Source organism: Stegodyphus dumicola, chromosome 11 (genome assembly GCF_044657685.1).
Source record: "Stegodyphus dumicola isolate Sdum_Otavi_A_Nest chromosome 11, ASM4465768v1".
In the NCBI taxonomy this organism is placed as follows: Eukaryota; Metazoa; Arthropoda; class Arachnida; order Araneae; family Eresidae; genus Stegodyphus; species Stegodyphus dumicola.
The window spans coordinates 109,705,674-109,718,629 of record NC_140778.1 but is presented as its reverse complement, the minus strand read 5'-3'; the positions used below and the strand labels follow the sequence as shown (position 1 = coordinate 109,718,629).

The window sequence follows — 12,956 nt, the reverse complement described above, 5'->3', positions numbered from 1 at the left end:
CAGTGACATAAGAAATACGATGAAAAATTGTTGCCAAACCCATATTTCTAAAAGAATGAAACTATTCAAAATGATGCGATTTCATAAAAAATCTATCAACAACAATAAGACAGGAAAATTGTTGCCAAAATCACATTTTTAAGGATGTTAGATGTGAGAAATGTACTCGGAAGCTTCATTTAAAAAATCTTTTAAAAATACAAAATAAATTATCATTTTTCCAAAATTCTTTTTGTAAAAGCATTCGCAAGGATGAAAGTTTAACGTGCACAAATGTATAAAAAAAAAAAAAAAAAAAAAAAAATAAATAAATAAATAAACAAATAAATAAAAATAAAAAAAAAATAAAAAAAAAATAAAATAAACTGTACATTTTTAAAAATAAACTTTTTTAGAAAAAAATCCCATTGAAAAAGTGTTATGCTCCCTTTGTTAAATAAATTCGTATTTAATCGATTTATTGAAACACAAAATTTATTTTAAGTTCGTAAAATAGCTACGTGCCTACGTTTCATGACGATGTGAAAATGGAGTGTGTAGAGTAAAATCTCGCTTTCCTATAGCCCATTATGTTTCAAAATGACACAATTTCGTCACAAAACATGAAATAAAAAAAATTCGAATTCGAATTTCGAAAAAATCGCTTCGAAGTGCACTGGCTCTTGTGTAGATGTACCTATGTACCAAATTTCGTAGCCGTGGGTCTATTAGCTTACGCGCAGCGCGAACGAAAGGCGAACACACACAGACAGACTCTTTCTTTTATTATATGTAGAGAAGATATGTAGAGATAAGATTGTTTAAGGGAAGGAAACTTTCAAGTTTTGCAGCTGTAGCCTGCGGCATTAAGACGATCATCACGGAGTGTCTAGCCTTTTGCAATTCTCTTGAGAGCTCACAGTATATATAGTAATCAATCTCACTTAGCGGATTCATTGAAGTAAAATTCTGGGAGGGATGGGAAATAACAAAAGAACTGCTTGACAATTTTCAGAGGTTTAGGGCTATTTTCGCGAAATTTTACGGGAGGTTCGGTCCAAAACTAGCGACAGTTTTAAAGGGATTCGCAGAAAATCACTCGACAGGCTAACGGTTAAATAAAATGTTTTACGGCTGTTCGAATTTCAAATTTTGCTTTTGAAAAAAGGAATAAAATGACAAACTAATATTACTGATTATAAATAATTTAGATAATATATTATAATTAATTCACATTACAAAATATTTTTGACGTGTTTTACAAGCCAAAAACAGGTAAAGGAAAACTCTATTTGCATTTTAGGATTTTTCTTGCAATATTTCGGGCCATATAAGGTTTTAAATAAAAGCTGCAATTTATGTTTAGGTTAACGAATTGAATTATAATAGGTTTTATTTTTGATATACATGTACTGGAATTCAGTAGTAACATTTTAAAGAAATTTGAAATGGTTTAATGACCATTTAGACTGTTTACATTCTTTAAACTGCGCTTTTCCCAGTTTGAATTTTTTCGATAAATTTATTTACTTAAAGTCCTAAAACTTATTATACATATATGGACTAAATTATTTAATATTTTTACTGCTTGTTTAAAATTATATACTTAATAGAAACAAAGATGGGTTTTGGAAAATACTGTAAAGAAAACGTTTGAAGTAAAAATGTAACTGAGATCATACTTTTTCAAATGTTTTACATAAAAAGTATTTTTTGTTGTTTTCTCAGAAACTAAATCATTAATTTCAAAATCGATTCTTAAAGTTATTAAGAACATTGCAATATATACAATAAAAAATTCGGGGAGAAAAATTAAAAACTGCAGAAGAAAGATATTTTAATTGTTAAATTTTTCATCAAAAAGTTTTAATTCAAAAAAGAACACAAACGAAAACATTGTTCTCAGCTTAATAGAATTTGGTCTCACAAAACATTTGATAATATTCACCAAAAATAGATGAAAGTTCTTAAATAAAACAAAAGAATTCAAAATGTTCCGAGTCATCGTTATTCCCTTAATTGCCTATTTTAAAGTAACGGACTGCAGAAGGTCATCTGCAGTAGAAGCATTCATGAGAGGGATGCAGAATTATCGGATGCGCCGGAACCATTGCACGTCGGATAATCAAACTTTTACAGTATTTCTAAAAATGTGAAAAGAAATTATTTTGCTGATTTTTGAAACAAAAGTAGTGTTAAAAAAAAGAAACGAAAAGAAAAACATCTGATGTGTACACCACATGACATCCTTGTACGGAATAGTAAATTATACGGATTATTTTCTTGAATTTCATTTAAATTGATTGGATTGAATTAAATCTACTTCGTCGACAGCGCATAAACCACAATAGAATAAATGCACTCTTTAAAATTCACTATATTTGTTTACTATAACGACACTCTGAATGCACAAAATTTATATCATTTGAAGAATTATCGTTGCCACATGTTCTATTCAAATACTATAATAAAGCTAAAACGACGTATGAAAGAAATAAAGCAAACAAAACAGAAAACAAACAGTTTTTCACAGGCTATTTAGTATTTCTCATTCCATTAATTCAGTTCTCACTTCGCGACAAGGCAAAAATACATAAAAACTCAAAATATCTGCATTAAAAATTACGAAGTAAATCTTAAACACTTATTTCCTCGAAGAAATTCCAGAAAGGATTAAGCATGATTTAATTCGCAATGATAAATGCAGGCGTTATTTTTGTGTTGCGAAGCTTAGTCTCTCTAGATTGGCAACAAATCTACAATCCTGCTGTTTCAAATCTAAACAAATATGTCCGCCATGTTATATAAAACTTAACGGCACTTAAACAGCTTTTAAATTGTTCATAATTGTACAAATATTGCTTCCAGAATTACGAAAGGCATAAAACCCTTAACCGGAAGATAAAAACAACATAATTCAATCATTTTTAAAGCAAAAAATGTACAATTTACAAACATATAAGAGTAAAGAAACTGAGATCACTGAGCCGGGTAACAGAGTGGATATATATACAAATATATTTATATACGTTTGGTGCGGTCGATTGCAACCAAAATACGAGATGCACATCTACATGTTATAGCAGTCCTATATACAAAATTTCAACGTTCTGAGGCTACTCGTTTTTGAGTTATGCGAGATACGTACATACGTACATACGTTCGTACAGACGCTAGGAAAAATTCTCTTCAGAATTCATTTTAAAGCAGTTTTATAACTTTTTTTTGGAGGAAAATAGTCTTTTATTCTGTCCTTACGTACAGATATCACGCAAAAACATTGTTAAATTGCATTCGATAGCGGTCAAAATGGATATTTTCGTTGAAATATGTTGCCTGAAACTTTTCGCGATTACAATTCTTCCTTTTACTTCGTACAAGGAAGTAAAAAGGCAAATTAAGTAATGTAACCTAGATAAGCGGAAGTTAGATGAGTTAATTGTAATAACATCCGCTGATTAAAGTCGTACGAAGCTGAGAATGGTGAAAATTGCTTCCCATGAATTTTTAGTATCCGGGGATACCTCTCTCAAAACTTCACTCGAAATTTTCTAAAGATAACATTGTCTTCTAAGCCGTGACTCATTAGATTTATTAGAAATTCCAAAGCTTCTAACTGCTGTGAAAATCTAATCGATTCGGACGTCGAATCAACTTCTAAATTATCTTTAATTTGTACCAAATTCTGTATGATATTGCATGCTCCTGATGTACTACATGAGTTTTCTGATTCGTTCACAGGCAATCCCAATTTAGTTTCTACCTCTAACAATCATTCAGAAATTCAGCAGATAATGCCTGTCACAATCTTCCAATACATAACTGACTCAAAACGTAATGAAAATTCATTTGTCCTATTAAATATGAAGTATATCTGTTAATTGTAACCCTTTATTTCTATATAGATCTGCAGTCTTTTTATTAGGTATTGGCACTGTAGTGTCACTAACTATTTCTGTTTCTAAAGCTTCTATATTTTTTATTCTCGTATTTAATAGGGTGAGCCAAAAAGGAAACTGATTTCTTTTTTTCTGTTTGTGGTTTATGAAGGCATAAATAGTCATAAATTTACTACCTATAATCGGCAAATGCCTTCTTTGGGAAACGATTTTCTTTGATGAAACTCTTTTGCAGTCCAAGGTCCAGTCGACTGATATGCGCATTTCCTAAATGGAGTTCTTACTGTTAATCTAATATTTGCTCGAACTGTTTGCAAGAGCGTGCCTTCCTTGTAAACCTCAATAATAGAATTCCTGATAGTTTTCCGCATCTGTTTCTGATCTATCAATTTAGGCGGCTCTGAGTCTGACAAGGGAGGTTTGTGTGTTATAAATCAGGTTGGAATGTTCTGTTTGCATATTTCTTAAGTGTACATCTCTATCGCCACGAAAGGAGCGGCTTCTAGAATTGACTAATGGGCTATACAGTAGATGTCTTAGCATTTTTTACTGCAGTCAGTATGAAAAAAATATTCTATAATAATAGCCAATGCACAGTTTATTCAAAGTGAACTTTAATTTGCATTCCTACACATTTAGTGTGCTAAATTTCACATTAATAATTGTTTCTGCTTAAATGTATTGCCTGCACAAGAAATACCCTTCAAACATGATGAATTTATCTTATTCCAAAAGAATATATTTAATTTATTCATATATAACGTTTAATAATAACAATAGATATAATTAGATCATTCACAATATATATTTTGAATCTTACAAATATCTTCCAAAATCAAAGGAATAAAAAAATTGAGATAAGAAAATACTAGATTCGTTGAAACACTTCAGTAAAAAAATTATACACATGAATTGTTTTAATACGCATGTGTTAATAAATTCATAATATTCGAGGCTAATTGTAGCTTGAGTCATTATCTCAATATAAAAAGCGATTATATGCCACGAACACTAATCCGAATTTCAGTGTATAATAAGCTTTGCGAAAGTGAAATGCTGACGATTAAATAAACTTGTAAAAGAAAAGGACTACGAGATTTTCTACTAAAATGATAGCAGTATTTATACACGATATATTTATAACTGCGAAACAAATGTAAAACAAAACGCAAACAGCCATGCGGCTCATATACTCAGTTTGAAGGATTCAGCGTCACAACAGCAATAGAAGCTCATTGGTCCATTTTTGAAACCCCTCAGTGGCGATACTGATGTGCACTTATGAATTGTGCGTCCGCGCGGCATACGTTTGGACATTGATCAGTTTGAGTTTATTAATAACTTTCTAGAAAGATATGAAAGAAATGAATTTCTTTTTGGCATTGAGTAGTTTCAGTTTACCATATTTCATACATAACCATATTTACCAAACAGTTTATAGTACCATATTAACCATACAGTTAACCATATTTTATTTACATAAGACCCGCACCACTCGCCTTCTAAAGCAACTTGCGCGCCGCGCTATGGCTACCCTTACTGTATTGTACTATATGCATATTTTCGACATTAAATTGCAAATTTCCGTATAGATTTATAAATTACAGAAATTTACTGCAAACATCTTGATTTTTAAGAGCTTTTTAGCTTACTTATGATTATCTTTTATAATCAAAGCATTTCTTACATTTCAGGTGGTTGTAAAAACGGTCGATGGGTACTTGACTCCCGAGCTAACAGAAAATGTATGTGCAAACGAGGATATGCACCCCAAGGAGAACGTGAATGCAAACGTAAGTGGTAGCAATTCTTTCTCCTTTAATGGTTTCATAAATACACTCATTTCCATAAATTAAGGATAATACAAAATCAGGCAAAGGAAGAGTTAGAAGCAAAACAAATATGACTTATTTGTAAAGCTTATTTATTAAAGAAAAGGTAAAGAGAAAAAAAAAAGATGCTATATGTTTGATATTATTAAAAAAATTACCGACTTTTTCTCCCTGGAGCAAATTACAAAAAAAAAAAAAAAATCCTATTTATAAAAAAAACCAATATTACATGGTTGGTATGATTGTTAATACATTGTATGTCTCCCAGACGATGCAATACTGTCCGTACGACGCCTAGGCATGCTGAGTATCAAATTATCGATCTGATCTTGGGGGATATTACACCACTCAAAAAGCAGTGCTCTCCGAAGTTGCGGTAGACATGTAGGAGGAGGTTGACGGGCTGAAACTCGTCGGCCAAGCATGTCCCACACGTGCTCTACTGGATACAAGTCCGGTGAGAATGCTGGCCAGTCCATACGGGTGATATCCTACGATTGAAGGCATTTGCTTACGATGTTTGCACGGTGAGGACGGGCGTTTTTATCCATAAACACAAATTGTGCGTCCATGGCGCCCCGAAACAAACCTACATGTTGTTCCAGAATGACGTTCCGATAGATTTGGCTTGTCATGGTTCCAATTTGAACATGCAGGTCAGTTCTGGAACCCAGAATAATTCCACCCCAAACAAGCACTCCTGCACCACCGTAACCGTGTCGTTCAATATTGTTTTCTTGGTGGTAACGGGTACCTGGAGCTCTCCATATGAAAGTCCGGGGAGAATCAGACTGCAAGCTAAATCTGGACTAGTCGAAAAACATCACACAAGCCCACTGTTGCGGTGTCCACAATGCATGCTCTCTACTCCAGGCTAACCGCAGGCGACAGTGAGTTGCAGTAAGTGGAACGCATCTGACAGGTCTACGAGCATATACACCAATCTGCCCTAAGCGTCTGTACACAGTCTGCCTTGAAATTGTCGTACCAGTGGCTGAAGAGAGCTGACGAGACAGGTCTGAGGCTGTGCTCCGCCTGTTTCTTTTGGCAGTAACTGCCAAATACCGGTCCTTATTCAGCGTTGAAACTCTGGGGCGACCTGTGCTGTAACGTCTACTCACATTACCATTATCTTGGAATCGTTGACACTCTGGGCAATTCCAAGTTGGTCTGATACTTCCAGTTGGGTACGCCCACATTCCAGACTGTCGATAATTCTACCACGTAAAAAATCATCCAAATGCGTCCTTTGTGTCATAACTATTCGGTTATTGCAATGAAATGCTTATAAAGCGCCTGCGAACAATTTTACTTCTTTGCCTGTATTCCTTACATGTCACTCTCTTACACTCTCGTCATTGTGACGTACCATCGTTGTGATCTGGTTCTTTCCTGAAATTTGCATATGATTCTTGAAGATGTGTGTAGTGATTTTACAGGTGATATATTTATTTTAGAGTTTGATTTCCGCGTGACTCCGAATTATCCTTAATTTATGAACATGAGTGTAAATAAGTAGAGTTACAAAAATCTAAGTTTTTTCCTATTCTCGGGATACAACTATAAAAGCGCTAGTTGCATGTGCCTGAGGAATTTTTTATTCAGTTTTCAAGATTATATATGGCCTAGAATGTAAAGGGGAGACAGGATATTAAAGTTCATTTCGTAATAAATGTCAAGCTTTATATTAACGGGAATTAAAGTCCTATAAAAGACTTGCAAGGTTTACCTTAAGTTTTTAACAGTTATCTTTAGTTTAAGCTGCTTTCCTATCCTTCTTAATTTCAGCTTACAATTTCCTACCAGAATGTGGTTTTAGAATCGCGATTAATGCAAATGAGTACGAGCAGTATTTAAGTCGAAGTTCCACTGACTTCGGCCAGACATTCTGACTAGCTAACTTTTTCCAGGATATTAAAGTTTACTGCGCAATAAATTTACTTTGCATTAAGTAAATTAAAATCCAATGAAAAGCTTAGCATCTTTATATGCCTCAGGAAAGTGTATTGTTTGGCACAATACGTCACAGTCTCAGAAGAAACCTATTCGGATTGTTCATTTTAACCACTTTAACGTTTTACAGTAAATGTTAGCTTTATAAAATTAGCTTCGGGTTAATTATACTTGCCGAACCAATTGTAATGATAGCTCGCTCGAGTTCGAAGTAAAGAAATTTCTTTTCACGTTCAAGATGCAGTGGAGTTTAATATGACACCCAACGATGAGTACTTAAACAACTTCTTCAGTTGCATTGTGAGTTGTTCACATTGCAACAGCCTATATTTTTTCCCACATGTGAACGAATGCGCTTTGTGTTATCCTATGAACTCAGATCTCTTTCTCTTCTTTAAGCGTGCTTATCAAGACTTGGCTTGAGCACTAACGCAATATAGTCACATGTAAATCTTTTGTGACGGATCTGCACATAAATCAAAGCTGCAGTTCTGTCTTTCATCCATTGTAATTTTTTCTAATCATTTAACTTTTCCTCCATTAACGGTTGTTGTCAACATTTTTAAGAAGTCAGTATCTTTAAAATACCAAACTATGCCAAACGTTTTCACACACTTAAGCTCAATATCTTTATATCTTTATAACTGGGTTATAATCGGAGTTTTTGTGTACATATTTTGATATCTCTTATATTGCATTTGCTAGTTTTATCTTATGTTCCGGCCATTAAAATACGTTACATAAAATTAAAGCATAAAATGGATATCATTATAGATAAATAAACCACTAAATTTTTAGTTACATTTTTTCCTAGTTAGAAAAACAATGTATAATTAAAATGACCTACTTTAAAAATAATCGATTCATATTTTCTTAAAAAAGAAACATTTTAATTTGAGAAACCAAATTCGACTGTTTTTTAATATACTCTTAAACGCACTTTCTAAGGAGTTTAGTGTGAGAAGCATAATAGCTAGTGATTTTAAATCCATAAGAGGATCTATACATTGGATCAAAATTGAGGGTATGATCAACGGTTTAAGAGAAATCATTCACGCAAACAGATTATTTAAGGTTTTCAGAAACCTTAGGTTAAAAGTACCTTGAAATCTTGTAAATGCACATTATTCTCTTTATACTACTAATAAAGAGAGACAAATATATTGTTGCGTTTCTGAACAGGTTCTGGATTTGGAGTGAATAATGACAACAGCACTTGACGGAGCATGTAAACGTAATTTTTAGACAGTATTACTCGGAGCAGCTCCAAAAACACGTTTACAGTCGTCGAAAAACTGTGACAAACACGCTGAAACAATCAGCAACACGGGCGTCAGGCTATAACGGTGATCATGGCAATGCACCAGAGTACAGCTCCCGACTCGTCTCGGTCGTTGTCGGAACTCTACATACTCTCGAGACTCTCCACGCTACAACTCGCGATGCACTCGATAGCCTCAGCAATGAACGGTTTAGATGCACCAACTCACGATACACTGACGAGTCACTCTCGCGATGCACTAACTCGCAATACACTCGATGACCAACTCGACACTAAGTTGACGATCAACTCAACTAGACTCCGAAACACACTCAAGATACTCGCGATCGACTCTTACTCCGCGTACCGGCAAGGTTTATATAGCTTACTTTCGAGAGCTTTCTGAGCCAAACCGGTAAGAATTCATTCTAAAATATTCTCCATCCGTCCATGGCATATCGTCAATTTTACCGCCAAACAGGCGATTTCGTGCCAAATATGGGAACCCTGCCTTCTTCTGGTAACCCTAAAACCGCGGCTGAGCATTTCGTAACAATATGTCATTTTAAATCTGTGTGCATACATATTGTTGCGTTCGAACGTATTTTCAATAGATTGAAACCACACATACTTGATAAAATTACGACGATAACTTGATACAATTTATTTTCCGCAAAGAAACACTTTACAGTTCTGAAACATTCCACAAAGTACTTGTACAGTTCTTCTTATTATAGCAAAGTACAATCAGTACTTACATTTCAAACTAGTACCAACGTTAAGCATAGTCTCCTCAAGGTATCCAATCACCTGATTTCTTCATAGCGAGATGTAGTGGGCTCGACCAGTTACTTTTGGATGGCCTGCATAAACCCATTTGGAACATAAATTCAAACTCTTTTTAGCCGCTTTAAGTTTCTCAGCTGATAGTCTCCTGGCTTTAGCGAAAACTGGTGGACCTCTGGTTTCGATATAATGTTCGATGTTATGATTTTTAACTTTATTATTAACTACATTCAGTTTTAAGAAATCCGGAAAGTCATTAATGATACGTTTATATGGATCATTTACGGCATTTAAAATCGGAATATTATTATTGTTATTTTGAAAACAAGGAGTTCCATTGGTTGTTAAGAATGTAGTACCATCAATCAACTTGCGATTTTTAGAATCTACCAAACGGTTAAAATTTGCAAGAAAATCCATGCCTATTATCGGTTTGTTTACGTCCGCAATTACAAAAGGCCATGTGATTGATCGTCTGAGTCCCAAGATCAAGCTTGAGTAATTTTTGGCCATATGTTTTAATTTTCGTACCATTTGCAGCAAAGAGTTCTAATTTTGAGATGTTTTTTTTTATTTGCAGGCAAGGGAGGAATGACAGAAATTTCTGCCCCAGTATCTATTAAAAATTGGGTAGCCGATTCTTTGTCGCTGATGAAAAGACGACTCAGCTGCACCCCTTGTCCCTCCGTCGTCAATGAGAGACCGGGAGCTGGTTTTCCGGACTATTTGTCTGTGATGTTGATGAGTAGTTGCAGGGTTGTTTACACTTAAATGACTTATCACCGAATTTTTTATGATAGTAACAAATATCACTAGATCTGTTACCACTGTAACTCCTATCTCGTGATTTGGATCGGTTACGACAATAGGGACGACTGCGGCGTTGCTTGTTTAAAGCAGAAACTTGTAAGCTAAGTTCACTAACCTGTTTTTATAAACTTTCGATCACTTCCGTTTTTACCGTTATGGATGATGCAGCAGCTATTTGGGGAGTAACAGGGTTTAATTCCCAAATCTTATCGGCCATTGTAGCCACTTTTGACAAATCTTCACTACTAACAGATATAATGCTACGCATATTAACGGGTAAACGTTGTAGCCACAATGTTTTTAGGAAAGTATTTGTTACTTTATCGCCAGCCAAATTACGCATCTCAAATAGCAATTGAGATGGCTTTTTGTCACCCAGTTCTAACTCAGTAATTTTTGGGTTTTTTGAGTCTCTGAATCAGCATATTATGAAATTAGTCTATTTTTAATTGCCTCATATTTATTATCTTGTGGTGAACTTAGCAAAATATCAGATACCTGTGACAAAATATCGGGTTCAATGGACCTTATAACATAATCATATTTTGTTTGATCTGCATTTATTTTTGCATTTCTAAATTGTGCTTCTAGTTGAATAAACCATATTTTAGGATCTGGCTTCCAAAAAGGAGGAATTTTAACGCTTACCTTGGCGACAGATGGGGTTGTTGCTTTAATTTCGGTTTCGTCTTCGTCAGCCATTGTAGAATTCGATCACGCCGGGATACACCAGTGAAGTGTCTGGTGTGCAAATGCAGGAAAATAACACTTCTCTGACTCCAGTGGAACCAATATTTTATTCCTTACGAACTTATAGATTCTTATTCATAAGATTTATTTACATTTTACATGCACGTAGCATCGCGTGACAAAAACTCGAAGTTTGTTTACTTCGTTCTTCGCGGAGACTAGAAGGTGTTGCCATTCCGCTTTAACTAAATTTAATTAGAAACTTAACGGAACTGAAGCGAAACTACATTAATTTAATATCACTTTTCTCTGCGATATAAAAGATATCATTATCAAAAATATTAAAACTAAAGTGAATTAATCAAAGAAGTAGCAATGAAATATATAGAAGTTGCATTAAAAATTATAGAATTTAAAAAATATATATATGAAAGACCTCTTCTGTAGAATACTTAAAGGCTAATAAAATTAAATAAATGTATTCCTTGAAAAAAAAAAAAAAAAAAAAAAAAAAAAAAAAAAAAAAAATCCGTCTAGTGGCTTAAACGAAATCTCAAAGCTTTCAGATTCATATTACGCTCAAAAGGGCGGTTTTTTTTTTCATTTACATACACATACATAATTCCATACTTCTATAATAATATATCAGCTAACGCAACTCTGGGCTAAAAATGTTTAAAACTAGCACATCTTTAGTATTTCCGATAGAGTGTCTCGCGCATTGGAGATAAAAATATTTCATTCCGCACAGTGTTGCCACATTCTCTTTCAAATCGTCGAGATTTTTAATCAAAAATTCATTAGACGTTCACAAAATATGAAATATATAATAATACAAATTCGAAATTCAAAATTAGGGCTTCCAAGTACCCATATTCTGGTAGAGGACTAGGTTTTTGAAAATCTGATGGCTCTGGGTATAGTTGTTAGTCCAAGCCGACAATTTGCCCAGAAAGAGTATTAATTTCGTTTTGCAATGGTTCACTATAAATGTCTCTTCACTTTTCAAATTGTTGCCACCAAATATTAGAGCCCTGTATTATATTTAATGAAATTAAATAATGAAGAATCTGCATAAATGTATGTATGTTTCTCGCATTGTGATAAAACAACGGTACCTACAGTCATCAATTTTGAATATTGAACGTTTCCACGCGCCTATGGGCATCTGAAAGACCAAATTTTGAATTAGTTTTAATATCTATGTCATATTTTGTAACACTTTAAGGAATTTTTGGTTAACAAACTCAACGATTTCAAAGTAAGCAATGGCAACACTGTACAGAAAAAAATAATTTTATCTCCAAAGCACGAGACTGTGTATCGGAAATTCTAAAGCTATGCTCATTTTAAAACTATTCTGCGATATTCCTGTTGAACTGAATTTTGTGGTTTAAGTGCGAAGAACATGATATTTAATAAATAAAGGAAAAACACAGACATCGATTAAAAAAACGCTCCCCTTGGGCGTAATGTGAGATCTAAAAGCTTTCAGATTTTATTATTATTATTATTATTTGAATATGAATATGTGCTGCTTAGAGAGGATAGCTATTTTTTTTTTTTTTTTTTTCAGCGAGAGGAACATGCATCAGATGATAATGATTCTTTATTATTTAATATTTTTAGTACAATATAATATAACACCATAATATTACAGGCGATAATATTATGGTTAAAAACAATCTGAAAACTTAAAAATTTTAGTGATTTGATGCAAAATACTGTTTCGATATGATTTTCTTA

The 12,956-nt window shown here is 33.7% G+C and overlaps 1 protein-coding gene across 4 annotated transcripts in view; it reads left to right on the top strand.

The window, feature by feature from the left end:
* Positions 1-12,956, top strand: part of LOC118201316 (uncharacterized) — a 550,477-nt gene that overhangs the window by 60,579 nt on the left and 476,942 nt on the right. For all 4 annotated transcript variants that reach the window (XM_085827082.1, XM_085827080.1, XM_085827084.1 and 1 more), the window contains one exon: positions 5,573-5,671. In XM_085827082.1, coding sequence (XP_085683208.1) covers positions 5,573-5,671 — 99 coding nt within the window. The remainder of the gene's footprint in view (positions 1-5,572; positions 5,672-12,956) is intronic.